A 21,519-nucleotide genomic window follows, 5' to 3' on the forward strand; every position below is an offset into this window, starting at 1 on the left:
GCTTCCAGTGTACAACAGTGAGCGCAAGCTAGATTAAAGTGATTATTAAGTTTTGAATATGGATATTTTTCTTACAAAAAATGCATCGATTCGCTACAGGAGGCCTTTGTTCACCCCCCGGAGCCGTGTGAGACACTTTTTTTTATGGATGGGCGACTTTATTTCACTTCTTTTGGACTGAAGCACTGGAACACCCGCTGACTGCAATGATAAAGCTTGGAATAGCCAGGACAATTTTTAATCTAACTCCGACTGGATTCGTCTGAAAGAAGAAAGTCATATACACCTTGAATGGCTCTGGGGTGAGTAAAACACAGCCTAATTTTCATTTTTGGGTGAACTAACCCTTTAATTCGGTCCATGGGGAATTGATTGGATCGTTGTCTTTTGCTATTGCTGTGATCTCATATGAGTGACAGGATGTCCCGTCCTCACGCAGGTAAACATGCCATCAGAGAAGAGATTTCGTTGCAAGGGAATAGGGGCAGTTACTTTGATTAAAGATTATGAGGGCATATGAATTTAAAAAAAAATGTGCACACATAAATCATTTATATTAAACACAGCAATATCCCATAAAAAGCAAGAATTTTTCTTTAATCTGAACTGTTCCTGCAGTGCTTCTTGCTGTATTGAAATCATCACGAAAACAGGCTGCGCAGAGTAGAACTAGAGGAAAGAAGGGAGGTCTGGATTCCATTAGTCATTCATATTGAATAATGCAACAGAGAGAGCAATAAAGAGAGTGAAGGATACATTACTAAATGAGTGAATGATAGTGGGATTGTTCTGTATATATCCACATACACTTCAATTAATTATCGCAGTCCATTCATTACACTCTTCTCAATTACTCCTAAAATATGTACCCTCACAGCAGCACATTCATAAGAGTGTTCTGGTTAAGAACTCCTAATTAATAACCACTAGGAAAATGCTCAAGCAACATTTGGTGATGTTTTCATCTGATAAAATGTCCTCGGATGAGCTGATAATCATCCCTTTTTTTCTTAAACCAATTTGTGGGGTCAGTGAGCACATGCAAATTTGTCAAGTGTATAAATTATGTTGCCATGGTGACCACTCCAAGATGAACTACTATAAATAAACTTTAAACACTGACATAAACATGCTTTTTAAGAATGCTACAAAACGAGAAGGAATTTAAGCTACACTGATGATTATTTTGTGGTCATTTTTATGACAGATAGCATCATGCATTATATTAAATTATATTACTTTACTGCTTATTCTTGGAAGGTCATTTTATCATGTCAACAATCACAGGCATTTTATAGGGAGATTTGAGTGTATACTTTTAATGCAAATGATAAAATATGTCTCTTACCATGTATAAAGTGAGATGTACAATAATATAAGAAGTGTCTTAGGCTTATAACAATCAAAAATACAGTAAAATAGTAATATTGTGAAATATTATTACAATTTAAAATAGCTGTTTTCTATTTGAATATATTTTATTCATGTGATGCCAATGCTGAATTTTCGGTAGCAATTAGTCCATTCTTCACTGTCACATGATCCTTCAGAAATAATTGCGATATGCTGATTAGCTTCTCAAGAAACATTTCTTATTATTATTATCAGTGTTGAAAACAACTGGAACAGGGGAACAGAAAGTCGCTAAACAAAGTTCAAAATAACAGCACTTATGTTTATTTACAAATATTTTGTAACATTATACAGGTCTTTAATGTCACTTTTGATCAATTTAATGCATCCTTGCTTTATAAAAGTATTCATTTCTTTCAAAACAATCAAACAAACAAAAAACTTACTGACCCCAAACTTTTGAATGGTAGTTTATAAAAGAATAACTAACAAAAACCATTGAAATAATGCACAATAGTTTATGGTATCATACTCTACTTAACCAGTGATGATGCTTTCCAATTCTTGAGGGTAATATTGCAGATTTCCAAATTCTATTCTACAATTACTGGATATTACAAAAACCCCTGGAGGACTGTGAAAATTATGTGTAGAAAGTATCCATTAAATAAAAGAGACAGTTTCATGCTGCTCAACAAGTTATGTGAAGCGTAACAGCACTGAGCACTTACATCAGATAATCACACAGAGTTATGAAACAACAGAGACCGCAAGTAGCACTTTACAGTTTCAACTGTTTGATGAATTTGCTGAATAACAATACAGCGAAAAGGATGGCTGCATTTTCAGTGTTTCTTAACTCTGCATAATCTAAGTGCATTTTCTTTTTTACACATGGCTTGAGTGTCTGAATATCATCATTGGTGTTTGAGTCTTGAGCCTTTGTTTTTAGTTTTCTTAAAGAAATTGCCCACTCAGCTCTGTCATCATTTACTCCACTTCATGTCGTTCCAAATGATGGCAACTTAAATTTTTGGGTGAACTATCCCTTTAAGATGAAGGTGTTCAACACTGACTCTGAATCAGCTCTAAACAGCGGTCATTTCTTACCCAGCGGTTTTATTTTTTTCCTGTCTCATTTGAGAGTGCCAGCAGCATCTGATGAGGCCACATCAATCTCATTAGGAGAGCAGGGATGGATATCTCACCATGTGTGGTGGGAATTGGATTTGCATAACAGCCACATTGATGAGTTGGACTGGCCCTATGAAACGGATTATGTTGATTATAATAACCATGGCACATATTTGAACTGTGAGCCACAAGTGCGTGTGAATTGGTTGTTGGACACAGGTACACACAAACCCATCCTTGCATATTAGATACATCCCTCTTTATCCTCCTGTACTGCTGTTTTCACATTCAGCTGGTGAGGGAATTCTGGGAAAAGGGGGAGGTTTAATGTTTATGTTCACTTTATCACACTTCTCATGCATTAAGGGCCACTGTGTCTCTTAGGGCGAGCAGATTATGAAATGAGTGTAATTAAAGGTGTAGTATGAGCGCTGTATACATACATGTGTGTCTGTGTTGTAGTTAATGACCTGAAGGCACAAGCAGCAAGAGCTAAAATTGTTTTATAATTGTGTAAATGAATAAAACAAATAAAATGCAAGAATTTTGTCATTACTATTATAATTGTTGGTAGAATTGTAAAGTTATGGCTATAATTTCTGATTATGCTCTGAAAACACTGCATGACTGCATTATATTTTTGTGCACTCATCCCTGTCCTGTTCTCAGCTAGGCATCACCATCTACTCATTAAAGTGTCTTGGCCAGTTAACAGAGCATAGCGTAGGGGGGATGCGTGTGCTTTCACTAATGAGACAGAACAGACATCCACTGCCAGCCTTCCAGAGGGGATAGGAGGACAAAATCAACACTCAGAGGACACAGGAACACACAGGAGACAGTGACACTCAGGGAGTCCAAACAAACAGTCTAAGTTTGGTTTAACCTTAAACATCCTGAAACTGATCCCAGTCATATGTTCATTCAATGCAATTATTTAACAGGACAGAACTGCAGACTAGTGGGCCAGGCAGTGGATGATAAAGCAGCATCATCACTAATGGCTACTAATAAAGACACTAAAAATATGAAATGACAAAAATGGTAAGGCTTTGGACAACAAGCATCATTAGGAAGAAACCTCATCAGTTAAAAAAATATATATATATTTTATTTTAAATGCAATATATATATATATATATACACAAAATATCTTCATGGAACATGATCTTTACTTAAAGGGGTCATATAATGCTGCTTACTTAACATCCTAATGATTTTTGGCATAAAAGAAAAATCGGTAATTTTGACCCATACAATGTTATTTTGGCTATTGCTAAAAATATACCCAAGCGACATAAGACTTAAGGTTTTGTGGTCCAGGGTCATATATATATATATGTTTACAATAGCATTTTAATACCATAGCATAAATTGTGCTTGACCTTTAGCATAAATTAATTATTTAACTTTTCAATGTACTCTGATCTTGCATCCTATTTAGGACACATAGTATGCAAATTGGGACACAGAACATGTATATGTACACCAGGTGTAAACTCGTGCTTTGAAACCTGAGACGTAAGCAAACACCACTGCAAGCAAGAAAAAAGCTCAGAGAAAAAATGAAAGTGAAAAAGACAGAGCTATTGCTTAGTGTCACATTAGAAGACGGAACAAGGATGTGTAATGTTAAATAGTGAAACACCAGCAACAAAGTGGGACGCGTGCATAAATATACAAAAGCTGGCACAGATGAGCATAACTGAACAAGTACACGGTCACACATAAATACACACACAGCCTCTGGGATGATCTGAGATCATATTAACCACAGATGTTGATTATGTTTATCTGATGGAAATGATCTGCCTTTACTTAAACTAACACCTGAGCAGCTCATGCATCTCTTACTTTATGAGCTCACTTCTCACTTAAACCATGTCCTAACCAGGTGTGGCAGGTAAACCGAGGTTTTGTCCTAACAAATCAGAACCTTGACAAGATATTCTGACAGTTGCTTGGTTTCTATGGCTGGCACTGCATCTCTGAAATCTCATTGGTGCAAAATCCCACTCCACCATCTTTATACTAAACAAAAATGTTCTGGTTAGCTGGTATGTTGTTGCTTCACTTTCAGTGAGGACAGAAATATTTTGTGACAATGCAATAGGAAACAGTTTGCATGTGGCTCTAGTCACTTCCTGATCTCATTCTCACTGAATTGTTTCCTATCACCATTGTTGAAAAAAAATCAGCCTAAGGTGGTTAGGTTGGACTGTTTTGATATGTACGTATACCCTGGTCAGGCATGGAGAACAGATAGCCGACCAACTATAAGCCAGCTTGGACTAGTTAAAAGCAGTTTAACACCTCAGGCTGGTTTAAGCTTGTTTTTTTTAAAGGATGCATTAAACTGATAAAAAGTGACAGTAAAGACATTTACATTGTTACAAAAAAAATCAATTTCAAACAAAAGCTGTTCTTTTGAACTTTCTATTCATCAGAGAATCCTAAAAAATATCACAGTTTCCACAAAAATATTAAGCAGCACAACATTTTTTAACATTATTAATAATAAGAAATGTTTCTTGAGCATCATACCAATATATTAGAATGATTTCTGACAGATCATGTGACACTGAAGACCTGAGTAAGGGCTGCTGATTAAAGGATTTGAAAATGCTTTAGAATAGATTAAAGTAGTAAAAAAGAAATAAAACAAAAACTGAGGTAGTAGGAAATGGGGAATAAAGCAGAAAAAAATTAAAGATTTACTTATGGGCGTTGGTACTGCTCCTGCGGCTGCTGCTGCTATTGGCTGACTGGTTGGAGATGCGTCCTGGCTGAGTTTCTTCTTGGCTTCCTGCACTGGATTCTCAAACTGAGTCTTCTGATTGATGTGGCTGAAGGAAAGAGTGAGACAGTCAGTACAAAGGACTGGAGACGGCAGATACAATGACACACACATGCTTGCACAAACACTGAGAGTAGAGTACATTAGCGATGCTTATCTGTTTATGCAAACAGTCTTTGTAAAGGACGAAACCGTATCAGAGCCAAAAGGTAAGGAAATGTGCGCATGCGTCTCTTCCTGTTTGTCGTCTGCTAACCAGGCAGTCACATTTTCCTTTACCACAGACATTTGGTGAATGAACAGAAAAATAAACAACATACTGAGACAGAAACTTGGAAAAATGACATGAACTCGTTTGACTCTGAAAGCATGCAACCCTTTCAACTACACAATTTTGAGAAGACAGGATCAAAGTCTTTAACTAAACATTGTAAAACTATTTTAAAAGTATTTTATACATACTCAATCAGTATTTTAGTATGATTTTAATATAAAAATCCTTAAAATAAGATAAACTTACCTGAGAAGCGAAAAGGTTTAAGATATTAATAAGACTTGTTTTCAGAGAATATTTCTTAAAGTATATTTTTCTTACCTTAAATTTAAATACGTTTAATTAAGGATATATTCTTCTTCTCAAAACATATTTAAGTTAATGTTAAATGTTCTTATTTTCACAATGTGACATATTCAAATAAAACAGGATATTCAACAATAAAAACTTTCAATAGGACTTTTTTTTTTTTTCATTGAGAGCTGATTGGATGGTGAAAAGAGGGCGTTACCACTAGAATGTACAAACTGAGTTTGTGAAAACAATGCTTAAAATAGCTATTTAGTTGTTTGCTAACATTATCCAGTAGTCTGTGTGCCCTAAATGACATCAGAGGAAATAAAAGCTGTTTTTAGAGGAAGTTACTACATTTTGATTAAATATTATGAAGACAAATTATAAAGACAAACATTTTTTCTTTTGGAAAAAGCATGCTGAGATTAATAGTTTGCAATAAAACTAGGAGAGTACATTAAGAAAGTCAATAGGGTCTGCTGACTTTAGAATTGATCTTGTTTTAATGAGGATGCTTTTACTGGAAAATAAGACAAAAACATTGATGAAGAATTGAATCTTTTCATGACCTTCTGAAATAATCAAAAAGCATTGCAAAAACATCTTTGATTAAAAGTACCACAGAGCATCCATATTTCAAACCCATCTGTAATTGCTGCACGCACACTCTCCTCTACAACCACATTTGTTTTCTTGTTTGTTAGTTGCCGAAATGAATCAATATTACCTTGGCAAGCCTTTCCAGAGACACAAGCTTCACAGCACATGCGTGTCCTCTGTAGAGGTTCAGGCTCAGTGCTGGAGTGTGTTGTTTTATCCTAACACACAGCCCCTCCCACCCTACAGGTTCACACAAAGTGAAAAAAGCTGCTCGTCTGCATTGTGTTACTTCGCTTTAACTGTTATAACCTGCCGGTCGTGACTGCACCTCAGGAAGGCTTTTAACAGCCACGGATCCCTCAAAAAACCAGTCGGCGTGCTGTGTATTTGTAGAAGAAAGGTACTGTTTTTGCTTTTGCTGTGTGTGACTCATGCTGAGACTTATCTACCCAATCCACAATGAGCGAGAGACTGAGTGCTCTCAACTGACTGCTGAAGTTCCCCGTTTTGATAATTCAGGCAGTGAATAATGAGGGACTGTGCCAAGCCATATTTAAATCAAAAATAAAATAATGTTTTGTTGACCTCCTTGCATAAATATCCTGGCACAGCAGGGACTAACCTTACATAAAATAAATGCCATTAAAATCAAATCCTGTATCCGTTTCCGAAAGCCCTCGAGTCGGCTGTCCTGCCAACAACTTCAATATCCCACAATGCTTTGAGAGCAGAAAATTAGCAAATCTGGCCAATATGATGATCGATAAGTGGCATCAGGCTTCTATATCAGAAAAATACTAATTTAAACCAAACTATATTTTTTCAATAATCGAGTGTTTTATAATATTTATTTATCTATAATAGTACTATAATATTTATATTATTACTATTTGATTAAGAACAAATATAATATAGTATAATAAACATTAATTTCTAAATGTCTAAATAAATACATTTTCACTGTGGTCTAAGAGTTTTTGACTCTCACAATCCCAAGTATTACAATCTTACTTCACACTGAACATGATGCTTTATAGAGTGACTTGGCATTCTGCATCCATTTACATAAATCAAACAACTCATATAAGTTGCATTACTTTCATTACTTCTGTAATGGGTTTATGATCCCTTTGGTTGAGGATGAGGGTTAAAATCCCTTTATGCTTGTATTGTTGTTTTACTCTGAAAAACTGGATTTAACAAGAAACTAAACAGAAAAAAAAGTAAAAGACGAAGCCAAGTGAGCAACGGAAAACTTAAATGTATAGCAAAAACCAAGATGCTGTGGATAAAAATGTGCCATCCATCATTCTCACTAGACCATAAATGATATGAACATACTCACTCTACATAATAAGTCCCATACTGCGGGTCCTCAATCCTCTCCCAGCCATATGGAAGCTCTGCGGAGAATCAGACAGGCATATCAGAAACAGCTAGAACAGATGCAAATCACCCATGTGCTTGACACCAGGGGGTCTGATGTTCTGACGGTGAATTTCTGAGAAGCCAAATACCAGGTAGGTCAAGAAGTCTTGCTGGATTTACACGCATGTTTGGGCAGAGAGGAGATCAGAAGGCTGAGCGGTGAGGAAACGCAAGGGGTGCAGGTATTAGTAAGCTGTACGGAAAATGACTTGTTCTCTTTCCCTGTGATGTGAGAGGTGTGGGGAGACACCATCCTGACATGGACATACGTGCCCATTGCAAAAAGTGGTGCTGGGATTGCTTGTGTGAGATGGCTCTCAGCATGTCTCCTGTGAGCCATTAGTCAGGCGGGCCGGAGAGAGAGAGAGGCTAATGTCTCACAGCTCAGCTAGGGTCTGTTTACTCTTATGTGTGATTCATGAACAAACTCGGTCTCACCTCCATCCTCACATTTTTCAGGAGGCTTGGCTTTCTTTGCCAGTCGTGGATCGAGCCAGGTCGTGGTCTTGGTATTATGACTACAGAGAGAGGGAAAGAAGCATTATTAAACAAACACCTGAAAGCCTTTCTGAGCATGGACCTCCATTACACTGGAACACATATGTAGCTTAACAGTGTAACAACAGAAATATGACTATAGGTCACAGGAACAATGTGAAAAGCACACAATCAATCAATAAAGTTGCTCAACGATTGCTAACACCAGATGGCAAGATGTTTTTCAGATGTTTGATATTTTCAAAACAGTGATTTCCAACCATGTGTACACTTGGAGGTACAATGAAAGATTGTGATTGTCTTTTTAAAACCTGTTAAAATATATTTGTCAAATTGTCAAATGATAAACATAAATAATCATACTTAAACAAAAGAATTTAATAATTAAAAGTATTTAATGTGGGTCTTATACATGTGAATCACATTTGTAGACACTCAAAATATATGTGCTTCAAGTCTGTTTTTCACCCAATTATAGATTTTTGTTGTGACTTAAAATATAAAAAATATTAAATATTAAAATGAAAATTAAACTACTTTTTTTTTTTCAATAATTAGAGGTAAAAAAAAATCTGAGACCATTTGTGCATTTTTATTATAAATTCGTATTAAACCTTATTAGCATAGCAATGTGAGTGAATTTAAAGAAAAATAATTTTTGAATGTCTTCTAATATTTGGCAAAACCTGTGAAAAAACTTTGTAATGAACAGTGTTGTTTTGTCTCTATATATGGTAACTAGCAAGCATATTACTAGTATACTGGCTGTTTTTTTAGTACTTATAAAGCACATATTAATGCCTTATTCTGCATGACCATATTTTAGATCCCTTAATCCTGCACCATACCTAAACTTAACAACTACCTTACTATCTATTAATAAGCAGCAACTTATGAGTTTATTGCATTTATTAAGTTTATTGAGTTTATTAATAGTTAGTTAATAGTGAGAATTGGACCTTAAAATTAAGTAGGACAATATATAATTTCTATTTTTTAATTTGAAGAAAATGTTTTAATAATCTAATCGAATTGAATTGAATCTAATAGAATAGCATAATTATATAAATGACAATACCATAATATGGGTTTTAAAAGGAGGGACACTTGGACCTTACTGATGGAGCCAAAAAGTTTGTGGGAAAAATATGCCACTCATCACATTAAAACATCAGCAAGACCTTTTCAAAAACCACTTTAGCGGTCTCTGTTGGGTAGGAGTGAGGAGTCTACTCCAAAAGCAAATGTGTTTGAAATCTGAAATATTCATGACAAGGTGTAGCTCCTCCGAGACTCATGCAGACAGACACGCGTGTGGAAGCAAGGCCCGCTGGGAAGGCTCCATTTAGCCGATTGTTTGCATTGTTCAGAGAATAAAGTATTGACTCGCTGGCTCTCTCTTCCTCTGTGTGGACAGCAGAGATGCTTGGTTAAGAGCTGCGACCACAGGCACAGGTAATGGATACTGAATGGAAGAGGCTGACAAAAATGTAAGCTTGCCTCGGAGTCAGCACACGAGAGAAGAGCTGCTTCAAGTTCCCGAGTTCCTGTTTACTGAGCGAGCCTTTAGCTGGAGAGCGTTGTCTATATCTGGGCTTGGTTACAGGTAAATCATAGGCAAAATCTAAAAAGATGGACCCACAAATCGTTCTGTGTTCTTTGTTATACAGCACAGCTTCTGCATGGTCCATAAACTTCCCGTCTATACAGTATGAAATAATGTCTCATGAGGCCAAGAATGGTGATGCGGCTGACAATGCTAACATTGCGGATGCAGTGGGATCGTATTGTATTCAACCTACACATCTGTATGCTTATAGAACTATCGAATTCAAAAACATACTTGCAGTGTTGTGGTTGGTACTTGCAGTTTGGGGTTGGTACATTTTTTTATGTTTGAAAAGTCTCATGCTCACCAAGGCTGCATTTATTTGATTAAAATTACACTAATATTGTGAAATGTTATTACAACATAAAATAACGGTTTTCTATTTTAATATATATATACACAAAATGCAATTTATTCCTGTTATGCAAAACTGAAATTTCAGCAGTCATTATTCCAGTCTTCAGTGTCACATGATCCTTCAGAAATGATTCTATTTGCTGATTTGATGCTCAAGAAACTGTGCTACTTTTTTCCGGAATTTTTATGAACAGAAAGTTCAGACAAACTACCATCACATCTTGCTGTTTATTTATTTTTTTATATCTTTCCAATTATCATAGAAAATATTTTCGAATTGTATAAGTGAACTTCGGTCAATATATTTTTGTACTGGACTTTTACCTGATGAAATTTTTCTTTTGAGAAAAAAAAACAAAGGTTTTTTTTTTTTTTTTTACCTGGTACACAAAATTGACACAAATTGCACTGACATCAAAAAGCATCTTCCATTCAGTGGCCCATTTCTAAATGACATTTTCTACCCATTTAGCTGTTCACATAAGAAGACCAGTATTTAATTTGCACTGCATTCAAGGGGCACAAAAGAACAGATTTGGCTTATTTCTACTTATTTATCACTTGCAGAAGTAAAATGAAATAACTGAAGAAAAAATAAAAATAAAATTTAACTAACCAATTCCCGGAAAAACATTTCTGTCAAATAAACATAGTCCGAATCCCAAACCCTAAAATCTGATAAGACTGTTGATCCAAGTAAATGTCCTACTTGGCAATCAGGACTTACTCTATAAAGTAGACCATGCCGGTCTCCGTATAGGCCATCTCCCAGTTCTTGGGCAGAGGCTCCTGGCTCTCATCACGAGGCAGCATGTTCCAGTTGCGGAAGTCCATGCTGCTACTGGACTGTGTGTAGCTGGGCACAGCTTTCCTCCACTCCGGTCCCTCCTTGTGTTCTGTGAGTGGAAAGAGCAAAAAGCCAGTGAGACTTTGAGAAAGAGGTGGGGAAAACACACAGGATTGGGGAGTAATACATACTTTAACTCTCTCTAACACTGCAGAACAAACTTTCCAACCTTCTCAAGAGACGGAGAAAAACAGAGAGAGAGAAAAAGAGAGAGAGAAAGGAGGCAGACAACAAGAGCCACTGGATTTGCATGCCAGTACTGATGTTCGGAGAGCCGCCTCTCGGGCAGGGCCAGAGCCGGACAACGCTTCCGTGAAGCTGATATGCGTCACATATACAAATGTGCGTCTGTTTGTCTCTGTGCGTATGAGACAGGCAGTCTGCTTGCACATCAGAGCACAGGCAGAGATAGTATAAGAGGGTCAAAATGTAACACTCAAAAGTTCCATCCTTCAGTTAAAAGAGCCAATCGTCTTTTTGTTTACTGTAGAGCGCATGTGTTCTTGTAGCCAGGACTCTTATGATAAAACATGGTGCCACGGGGTTGATTCCCTGGAAACATCACTTGATAAAATGAATATATAAAATTTGTATATGTATACATAAATATAATTTTATATATAAAACACCGTTCAAAAGTTTGGGGTCAGTAAGTGTTTTTTTAAAATAGTAATTAAGTAAGTAATTAATACTTTTATTCAGCAAGGATGCATTAAATTGATCAAAAATACATTTATTAATTGAAAAAAAAAATTAGATTTCAAATAAATGCTGTTCTTTTGATCTTTCTATTCATCAAAGAATCCTGTAAAAAAGTATTATGGTTTCCACAAAAATATTACGCAGCACAACTGTTTTCATCATTGATAAGAAGAAATATTTCTTGAGCACCAAATCATCATATTAGAATTATATATGAAGGATCATGTGACACTGAAAACTCAGGAATAACAGAAATAAATTTAATTTGAAAAAAAAAAAAAAAACAACATAAATGTCATAATATTTTCTGTCTGAATATATTTTTGATCAAATGAAAGCCTTGGTGAGATATACACTACCGGTCAAAAGTTTGGGATCAGAGCGATTTTTAATGTTTTTTAAAGGAGTTTTGTATGCTCATCAAGGCTGCATTTATTTGATCAAAAATACAGGAAAAAGTTTAATATTGTGAAATATTATTATGATGTAAAATAAAGTTTTTCTATTTTAATATACATTAAAATCTAATTTATTCCTGTGATGCAAATCTGAATTTTCAGCATCATTGCTCCAGCCTTCAGTGTCACGTGATCCTTCAGAAATCATTCTAATATGCTGATTTATTATCAGTGCTGGAAACTGTTGTGCTGCTTAATATTTTTTTGGAATCTGTGATACTTTTATTAGTAATGGCTGATGTAAATTCAGCTTTGCATCACAGAAATAAATTATTTTATATTTATATTTAATTTTAAAGGATATTAAAATAGAAACCATTATTTTATATTGTAATAACATTTTGCAAGATTACTGTTTTTTTCTGTATTTTTGATCAAATAAATGCAGCGTTGATGAGCATAAGTGACTTCTTTAAAAAACATTACAAGTCTTACTGATCCCAAACTTTTGAACAGCAGTGTATATATTGTTATCAATATGGCCGGGACATCGGGGCAGAGGAAAACATGCCTGTATTAATGTATGGTTTTGCGTGTAGATATACTGGTTGTACAGTACATGTGTAGAAGAAGTGAGGTGATGGAAAAAGTATATGTTGTCATTAAAAGGCTTGATATGATCTTGCTGACATAGTCATGATTGAAGTCCGTTCATCGGAATGATTCTAGCCTGCCGCTGGGACGCCAGCATGTATGGCAGATGAATCAGCACTTGTTGTTCCTTTGCCGTAACCATGGTGGCACCATTCATGACACAGGCAGAAACCTAAGCTCCACCATTCAAAAGCAAATATCATAAGAAGCCTTTTGTGCTTGTGGCCGAATGGAGAAAGAAGCTGAACTCGACGATAAACAGAAGGGAGAATGTGGCGAACATTATTTTAAAAAAAGGATTTAAAAAGAAATCATACTTGTGTGTTCACAGAAAATAGCGTAATGGTAACAGATGAACAAAATGTGTTGCAGATTGAGTGTTGAAAGTAGGACGAGATGTTGTGCTGTGGTGAAACCTAATGGTGAAGGTTTGCTTCCACATGGAGACTATGGAAAAACAGCTATTCTGGCCTTACAATTGGGCCTTTCCATACAGTAATTTTAGTGAGAGACTATAACGAGTGTACATTAAGTAGTCTGAGGCTGTATCCATCACAACTGGCCATAAGCATGTAAACACAAACATTATAACCCACGAGGCTTACTGCAAAAACAAGACTAGCCATTTTAGTAATGCGAATTTAATCAATAAAAAAAACACAAACACACTTCTGGGTTGCAAAATCATCTTCAGCTAGATACTGTTGCCATTTGCATCTTGTCCTTACAGTTGTGCCAGAGGGTTTACAAAGCTCTATCCAATCATAATGGAGGACAGCTGCGAGGCATCTTGTCCAACTGAAGATGAACACGGCCAAACAAAGCCTCCCTCAGTGCATCCAGAAACCTCTTTTGGACCGATTGGTGAAAAAAATTCGGATTTTCTCCAGTGACCCTCTGAAAAACAGCTCATGTTTATTGAGGTTTTTGTGAGGTTTGTGTTACATAGATTTCCACTGACTTGAATTTAAAACTTAAAGCCCAAATAAACTCTTTTCGCATTAATCCTAAGTAAAAGTCTGTCTGGAGAAAACTTGTTTAAAAGCGATCTATTCTGAAGGGGCGAATAGCAAAAGGAAGCCAGATATTGCGGGATAGGATATCAGTTCCCATGGTGATCAATCATGCTAACACAAACAGAACAGTAGTGCTAACTGCAGTGGGTTAACGTGCTGTGAATATAATATTTTTTTGGCAGTTTCTTCCCCAAGTTCACTATCGCTGCATGTGAATAATCTGAAGGTGTTCACTGTTCCATATCTCATTGATTTATGGGAAAGAAAACTTGCTGTGCAGGGAGCATCAGTAAATCCTACCTACTTTCAGCACGATGTAGCTCAACACCAACCGAGCTCCCCAGAAGTCTTCCCAAAAACCCAGACTTAAGCAAAAAAAATAATAATACTGTTCCATGAAGCGAGTTAAAATCAAGAACTAGAAATCTAAAAAAAGTCATGCATTTTTAATACTGATCTTATTTATTGTGGCTATTTCTCAGGCAATATTGTGGATTTTCAGTATGCTGGAGTGATATGAGGGCTGGGCTATGCATGGCTGCCCTCCATTCCAATGAAATCACAAAATTAAATTCAACATTTATATATTTACACACACACACACTACAGTTGAAAAGTTTTGGGCTGGTAAGATTTTTAAATGTTTTTGAAAGAAGCCTCTTATTCTCACCAAAAATTTATTTATTGTATTAAACTACAGTAAAACAGAAATACTGTGAAATATTATTGCAATTTTTAATTTATTTGTGTTTAATAGATTTTAATTTATTTTAATGTATTTATTAATTCTAATAGCAAAGTTGCCTTTTCAGGAGTCAGTACTTCAGTCTTCAGTGTCACAAGATCCTCCAGAAATCATTCTAATATGCTGATCCGGTGCTTAAGAAACATTTCTTAATATAATATAGTTGAAAACAGTTGTGTTGGCTTGATATTTTTGTGAAAACCATGATACTTTTTTTCAGTATTCTTTGATGAATAGAAAGTTCAAAAGAACAGCATTTATTTGGATTTTTTTGTAACAATGCAACGTAAAAGTCTTTACTGTCACTTTTAATAAATTCACTGCATCCTTGCTGAATGAAAATATTAATTTATTTTTAAGAATCTGCCCCCAAACTCTGAACAGTAGTGTGTCACCTCAACTTAACCTAGTGTATCATGTCAGTTTAATCTGGCAAAAGTGGATGGGGACAATGGATGTGTCCCCTGCCTTGGGAATCAAACTCATGACTTTAGTACTTTAAGTGCCATGTTCTATCATTCAGTTACACTTAAGAAACACTAGTAGAGCTTTTTAAAAAAAATTCTATACAGCTACAGTGACATTAACCAAGCCCCAGGTGGGTGGTGGCAGGAGTGTACATTAGGGTGGCAGTGGGTTGGCACAAATGTAGTCATTAATGTAGAACCAAAATGACTGTAAAAGACTAATAATAAGCCTGAGGTATCTTTTTAATAAGAAGGTAGAAGACAGAGTGCAGGGGATGGTACACAGTCAGACCGGCACAGCAGTTATTCTGTGGTGTGCAGAGACACTTTTATGCCTCAAAGCAAACAGCAGCCTCTTTAACATGCTCATTGCTTAAAGTGATACCAGCCATAAGCTCATTCATTCTAAGCTCAATATGATCTATTTATGCCACTGGATAATCACTGAAAAAAAAAAAACTCCAACTGACTGTGCATTTGGCCTACTAGCTCAACTACTGCTTAAGTTTCTGAAACAGCTTCGATAGTCTATGACTCCTGCAGCCCTTCAGTGGTTATAATGGCTCAAAAACTCAAAGCATGGCTCTAGCATCAAAATCACGTTTGATTCTAATGTAATACTGATGTATACCGTGTATACAGATAAAAAATAAAAATAAACGTAAACGTAAAAACAAACAAAAATATGTCACATTTAAATTCAATAACCCCTCAGAGCGATACACTTTGCGTCTGATTCAAATTGGTACGCTTCTAGAGTTTTTGTGAATCTTACTGACTGATTCGTTAATAAGAACCATCAGTTTATTACTTTGCTTTGCAAATCAGACACCACCACTCGTGCTCTGCTTGTTTTTGCACACAACCGACAGATGCTGAATAACTGTGCAATTAATAAAGAAATATAAGTAACACCAAATCACAAGATGAAATTGGACAACAATTTTAGATGGACCCACACAAAGTCACCAGTGCCGATTAGATTTTAAACTGCTGTCCATTTTTCTTGACTTAAGCCCTATGCATTTAAAACCATTACATTATAGTTTCTTAAGGGCAAGCTTTACTGACCAGCTGGTCCTGACGCAATCAACGGAGGATAACTGACTTCCTGCGTGACAGGAAGCAGCATGTGTGGAAAGCAATACACTAATCGCACCATCCTTTAGCACCATGGGGCTCTACAGTACTATACCCTCTTTATACAACTGACTGCACATCCAAGGAGCCCCCTCTTGTAAAGCTCTTCATATTGCTTTCACAAGGGAACACAATCAAATCTGCCCATAACAACTAAAGCTCTATTGACAGCATCTGTGCCCTCCTGTCAATTATCACAGAAAGTAAAGTCGCTCAGCTTGCAAAAATGAACTAAAAACACATTTACAGTAATACACTTACAATGAAAGCCTAGCAGGCAAGCTGCCAACACAGTGAATCACTCGGTTAGTGAAACTTTGAAACTAGCATGCCAAACTGTAAACTAGTCATAATTTTAAGTAGTACTACACTGAAAATACTCTTTTGAAAAAGTAGTTAGCTACACATATAAAAATACATAAAATCTTAATATATAAACATATTAATACATGCACTTCATTAACTCAACTGGGGTGAAGTTGAACACATACTGAACTAGTATCATGAAGTAGTATCAGTTATTGATCTAGTATCATGCTATTGAACAATAGTTAGTAGCTTAGCTAACAGTAATTACCTCTTTGCAAATTTACATCCAATTATTTTCTACTGAGTTACATTTGTGCAGTATTGATTTCTTAATAGTCATCCATACGATGTATACTAGGCCAAATATGCAGTACATTACAATCCAGAAACTTTCAGAACCTATATCAATTCACTCAATCTTGTTGAACACACATTCCCAGTCTCACCTGTGAGCCCATTGACCATGGGTGGCCGCTCATCCTCCTCCTCTTCCTCAGGAGCTGCGCTGTCCTTTCTATCCATTTTGCTGACAGACGTGGTGCGTTTGCGCTGGACCTCCGCATCGAACTCCTCGTCAAACAGAACCTGGTCCACCAGGTCAGGCTGCACTGGACTGGGCTCTGCAGGTGGCTTTGGAGTGCCATAGTAATTACCTATGAAAAAAGCAAATATACTGTAAAAAGGACTTTTCACACTGCACAGATTTTTTGGGAAAATGCTTTTGAAATTAAAAAATATTACATTTGAGGAAATTTATGAACTCAGAATTGTGAGTTTATATCTCACAGTTGTTGACTTTTTTCTCAGAGTTGCGAGATGTTAATCCGTAATTCCAAGTTTATAACATGCAATTGTGAGAAAAAATTCGCAATTACCTTTTATAAATATTTTTTTTTATTTCAGGACAGAAACAGAAAAAAAAGAATTGTGAGATATTTGCTAGATGTAAAAAAAAAAAAAAAAATAAATAAAATATATATATATATATATATATATATATAAAATGAAAAAAAAAAGTGTTGTAATGTTTTATTTTTAATGTGTTTTTTTTAGCATTTTAATTAAGATTTATGTTCATTTAATTAAATTTACATGCTTTCAAGACTTATTGGAGCCCACTGGAAGTTGTCTGAGGACCCTAGTGGGCCCCAGCTCCCTGATTAAGAACCACTGTGCTTGGCCACAACTGGAGGTAGTTCTACCATAATTTTCCCAATTTATTTTCCAAGTATTTCAAAAAGCAAATATACTGTAAAAAGGACTTTTCACACTGCACAGATTTTTTGGGAAAATGCTTTTGAAATTAAAAAATATTACATTTGAGGAAATTTATGAACTCAGAATTGTGAGTTTATATCTCACAGTTGTTGACTTTTTTCTCAGAGTTGCGAGATGTTAATCCGTAATTCCAAGTTTATAACATGCAATTGTGAGAAAAAATTCGCAATTACCTTTTATAAATATTTTTTTTTATTTCAGGACAGAAACAGAAAAAAAAGAATTGTGAGATATTTGCTAGATGTAAAAAAAAAAAAAAAAATAAATAAAATATATATATATATATATATATATATATAAAATGAAAAAAAAAAGTGTTGTAATGTTTTATTTTTAATGTGTTTTTTTTAGCATTTTAATTAAGATTTATGTTCATTTAATTAAATTTACATGCTTTCAAGACTTATTGGAGCCCACTGGAAGTTGTCTGAGGACCCTAGTGGGCCCCAGCTCCCTGATTAAGAACCACTGTGCTTGGCCACAACTGGAGGTAGTTCTACCATAATTTTCCCAATTTATTTTCCAAGTATTTCATATTTAGTCTTTAGGAGTTTTGAAGGGTGCTCCTATAGAGCTGCGTTTTCGAGGCTTGGCCAGTCGCTGATCTTGCAGAACAGAAACTGTAACGACATCGAACTCGCAATATATCCTACTGCCTGACGCTTCCTCAGTAAGGCTATAAGTCTTGTTTGTTGTTTGTCAACACTGCAGCTCGGCTCCCTGCAGCGCTCCTCTGGAGCAAGACGCAGCACTCTGGCACTTTATTGTTATTTACTGACAACAGTCCTCCACTAGAGATTAAGACTAGCTGTGTGGTGGTTTCTACTTCCTGGAGAGGCAGGAGGTCTATTTTATAAGCTTTACTGTCCTGTCTCATCTGGATAAACTTCTTGGGGTGAGAATGGTATCAGTACAATGTATGGGAAACTACACTTGACCTACTTTGTCGACTATTCACAAAAACATCGGCTGGAAAACTAAAAGGGAGGACAGGATGATAATGAACAATATTGATTCATTTGTCACCTTTGAGATTTGGGAAGACATGAGAACAGTTTGCTATCATAATCTACTCCATCTTACAAGTGCTGTCACATTATAGACATGTAGGACATGAAATTGAAGAAGAGAGTTATTGCTTTAAACGTAGCGCGGATCCTTTTAACGGCTTGTAAGATGGCAAATGAGACCGGTGACAGGCACTTTTTCTTTGAAATAATAAAATGATCCCCCTTCATAAAATCACTGGGTGACTGCAACCTTAAGCGCAGCACACTAAAGACGTCATTAAGCTTATTTACACTCTCGTTTGACATGTGGCATCATCAGTCTTCACTATGTGGAACACAAAAATAAATATGGGTTTAAACAACTCACCACACAGAGTTGCCTTAATGTATTCCTAAAAGAAACTGTTCATTTGAACTAATTACATCTTTATTGCGTTAATAATTCACTTGCAGCTGTGTGCGTTGATATTACTGAGAATGCCTAACAATGAATTTGTCTATGCAGACCTATTAATTACAGTCTTAACTTTATAGTGACGGATAAGGGAATGAGAAACTTCACATTAAATAATGAATTTGAAAAATAAATATCTATACACAATACAGTGGGGTTCAAAAGTCCAACAATTAAGTAATTGCTTTTATTTTGCATTTGTTCCTCCTCATTTTAAACCTTTTTTTTTTTCAAATGATGTTTAAAAAAGTACATAATTTGATCAATTATTAATAATTTAGATTTTATTTTGAAAGAAATACTTGACTTGAGTATCTTAAATACATACATACATACATAGTTTTTAAAGAAGTACTTTTATTCAACAAGAATGCATTTAATCGATCAAAAGTGACAGTAAAGACATTTATAATGTTACAAAACTTTCACATTTTTGTTTCACATAAATGTTGTTCTTTTGAAGTTTCTATTCATCAAAGAATCCTGAATTTTGTTTAATACATTAAATATGCATTCTTGCTAAGTATTTATTTATTTTAAAAAAGTTTGAACTACTTCCACAAAAAGATGAAGCAGCAGCACAACTGCTTTCAACATTGTTTAATAATAATACATGTTTCTTAGGCGCCAAATCAGCAAATTAGAATCATTTCTGAAGGATCATGTGACACTGAAAATTGGAGTAATGGCTGCTGAAAATTCAGCTTTGCCATTACAGGAATAAATTACATTTCATAATGTATTAAAACAGGCTTTTTAAAATTGTAATAATATTTCACAGTATATCACACCTGAGTTCAATTTCTCTAGCCACACCCAGGCCTGATTACTGCCACACCTGTTCGCAATCAAGAAATCTCTTAAATAGGACCTGCCTGACAAAGTGAAGTAGACCAAAAGATCCTCAAAAGCTAGACATCATGCCATGGCTGAAGACAAACAAAATGAAGACTTTGGAGTGGCCTAGTCAAAGTCCTGACCTGAATCCTATTGAGATGCTGTGGCATGACCTTAAAAAGGCGGTTTATGCTCGAAAACCCTCCAATGTGGCTGATTTACAACAATTCTGCATAGATGAGTGGACCAAAATTCCTCCACAGCGCTGTAACAGACTCATTGCAAGTTATCGCAAACGCTTGATTGCAGTTGTTGCTGCTAAGGGTGGCCCAACCAGTTATTAGGTTTAGGGGGCAAACACTTTTTCACACAGGGCCATGTAGTTTTGGATTTTGTTTTCCCTTAATAATAAAAACCTTCATTTAAAAACTGCATGTTGTGTTCACTTGTGTAATCCTTTACTAATATTTAAATTAGTTTGATGATCTGAAACATTAAAGTGTGACAAACATGCAAAAAAATAAGAAATCAGGAAGGGGGCCAACACTTTTTCACACCACTGTATGTGACTGGAGTAACTGAGGTGGCCAAAACGCTAAAGGGCTTTAACAAACGCAGTTATGCAAAATCTATCTCAGCTACTGCTGTAAACTATATAGGGAACCCTATTACTGACACATTACTATAATATTAAAGGTTACCATTAACAACAGAGTCCTAACTGTTAAATTCAATTGCTATTTATTTTTATTTATTATAATCAACACGCAAATAAAAACAATTCTATGCAAACATGTAAATTGTTCATAAGGCAGTTTTCTGCCAAGATTCTTTTTGTGAATCCAACACATACAGCTTTAAAAATCTTTTGTAAGAATTGTTTTCAATGTATTTATTATTGAAATGATATCATCATTTGGCAAATTGCATTTCTTTTTTTTCTAAATACTAATTCTTTACAAATACCAGGTAGCCGAATACAAAAGGTGTCAGTCGTTAAGAGCTGAATAAGCTTGCTTTAATATACTCGCCCTGCAATTCCCCCTAATACAGTAAGACACTGTAAGACGTGTTTTTCAGGAAATGTCTTGATTATACATGAGCACGCAGCACAGCTGAAAAGTGTGATCAAATCATGGCCATAATCATGTCATGTCACAGCCTCTAGGGTCCCCTGTCGAAAAGTGGCCACAACATGATGGATCGCTCATAAACACCACACTGCGTCATCCTTGATTAGCGGCCATAAAAAAACACAGCAAGGAGGAGGGAGGGTCGTCCACTGGAGTCTGTGATGATTTTTGTTAGCATTAATCTG

The 21,519-nt window shown here is 35.7% G+C and overlaps 1 protein-coding gene across 3 annotated transcripts in view; it reads right to left on the reverse strand.

Moving 5' to 3' along the window:
• magi3a (membrane associated guanylate kinase, WW and PDZ domain containing 3a) overlaps nt 1-21,519 on the reverse strand; it is a 181,511-nt gene that overhangs the window by 53,204 nt on the left and 106,788 nt on the right. For all 3 annotated transcript variants that reach the window (XM_016522514.1, XM_016522515.1, XM_016522516.1), the window contains 5 exons: nt 17,069-17,275; nt 11,072-11,240; nt 8,319-8,398; nt 7,798-7,855; nt 5,206-5,333 (listed from right to left, as the gene is read on the reverse strand). In XM_016522514.1, the coding sequence (XP_016378000.1) occupies nt 5,206-5,333; nt 7,798-7,855; nt 8,319-8,398; nt 11,072-11,240; nt 17,069-17,275 (642 nt within the window). The remainder of the gene's footprint in view (nt 1-5,205; nt 5,334-7,797; nt 7,856-8,318; nt 8,399-11,071; nt 11,241-17,068; nt 17,276-21,519) is intronic.

This window comes from Sinocyclocheilus rhinocerous, unplaced genomic scaffold (genome assembly GCF_001515625.1).
Source record: "Sinocyclocheilus rhinocerous isolate Xijiao unplaced genomic scaffold, SAMN03320098_v1.1 scaffold148, whole genome shotgun sequence".
In the NCBI taxonomy this organism is placed as follows: domain Eukaryota; kingdom Metazoa; phylum Chordata; class Actinopteri; order Cypriniformes; family Cyprinidae; genus Sinocyclocheilus; species Sinocyclocheilus rhinocerous.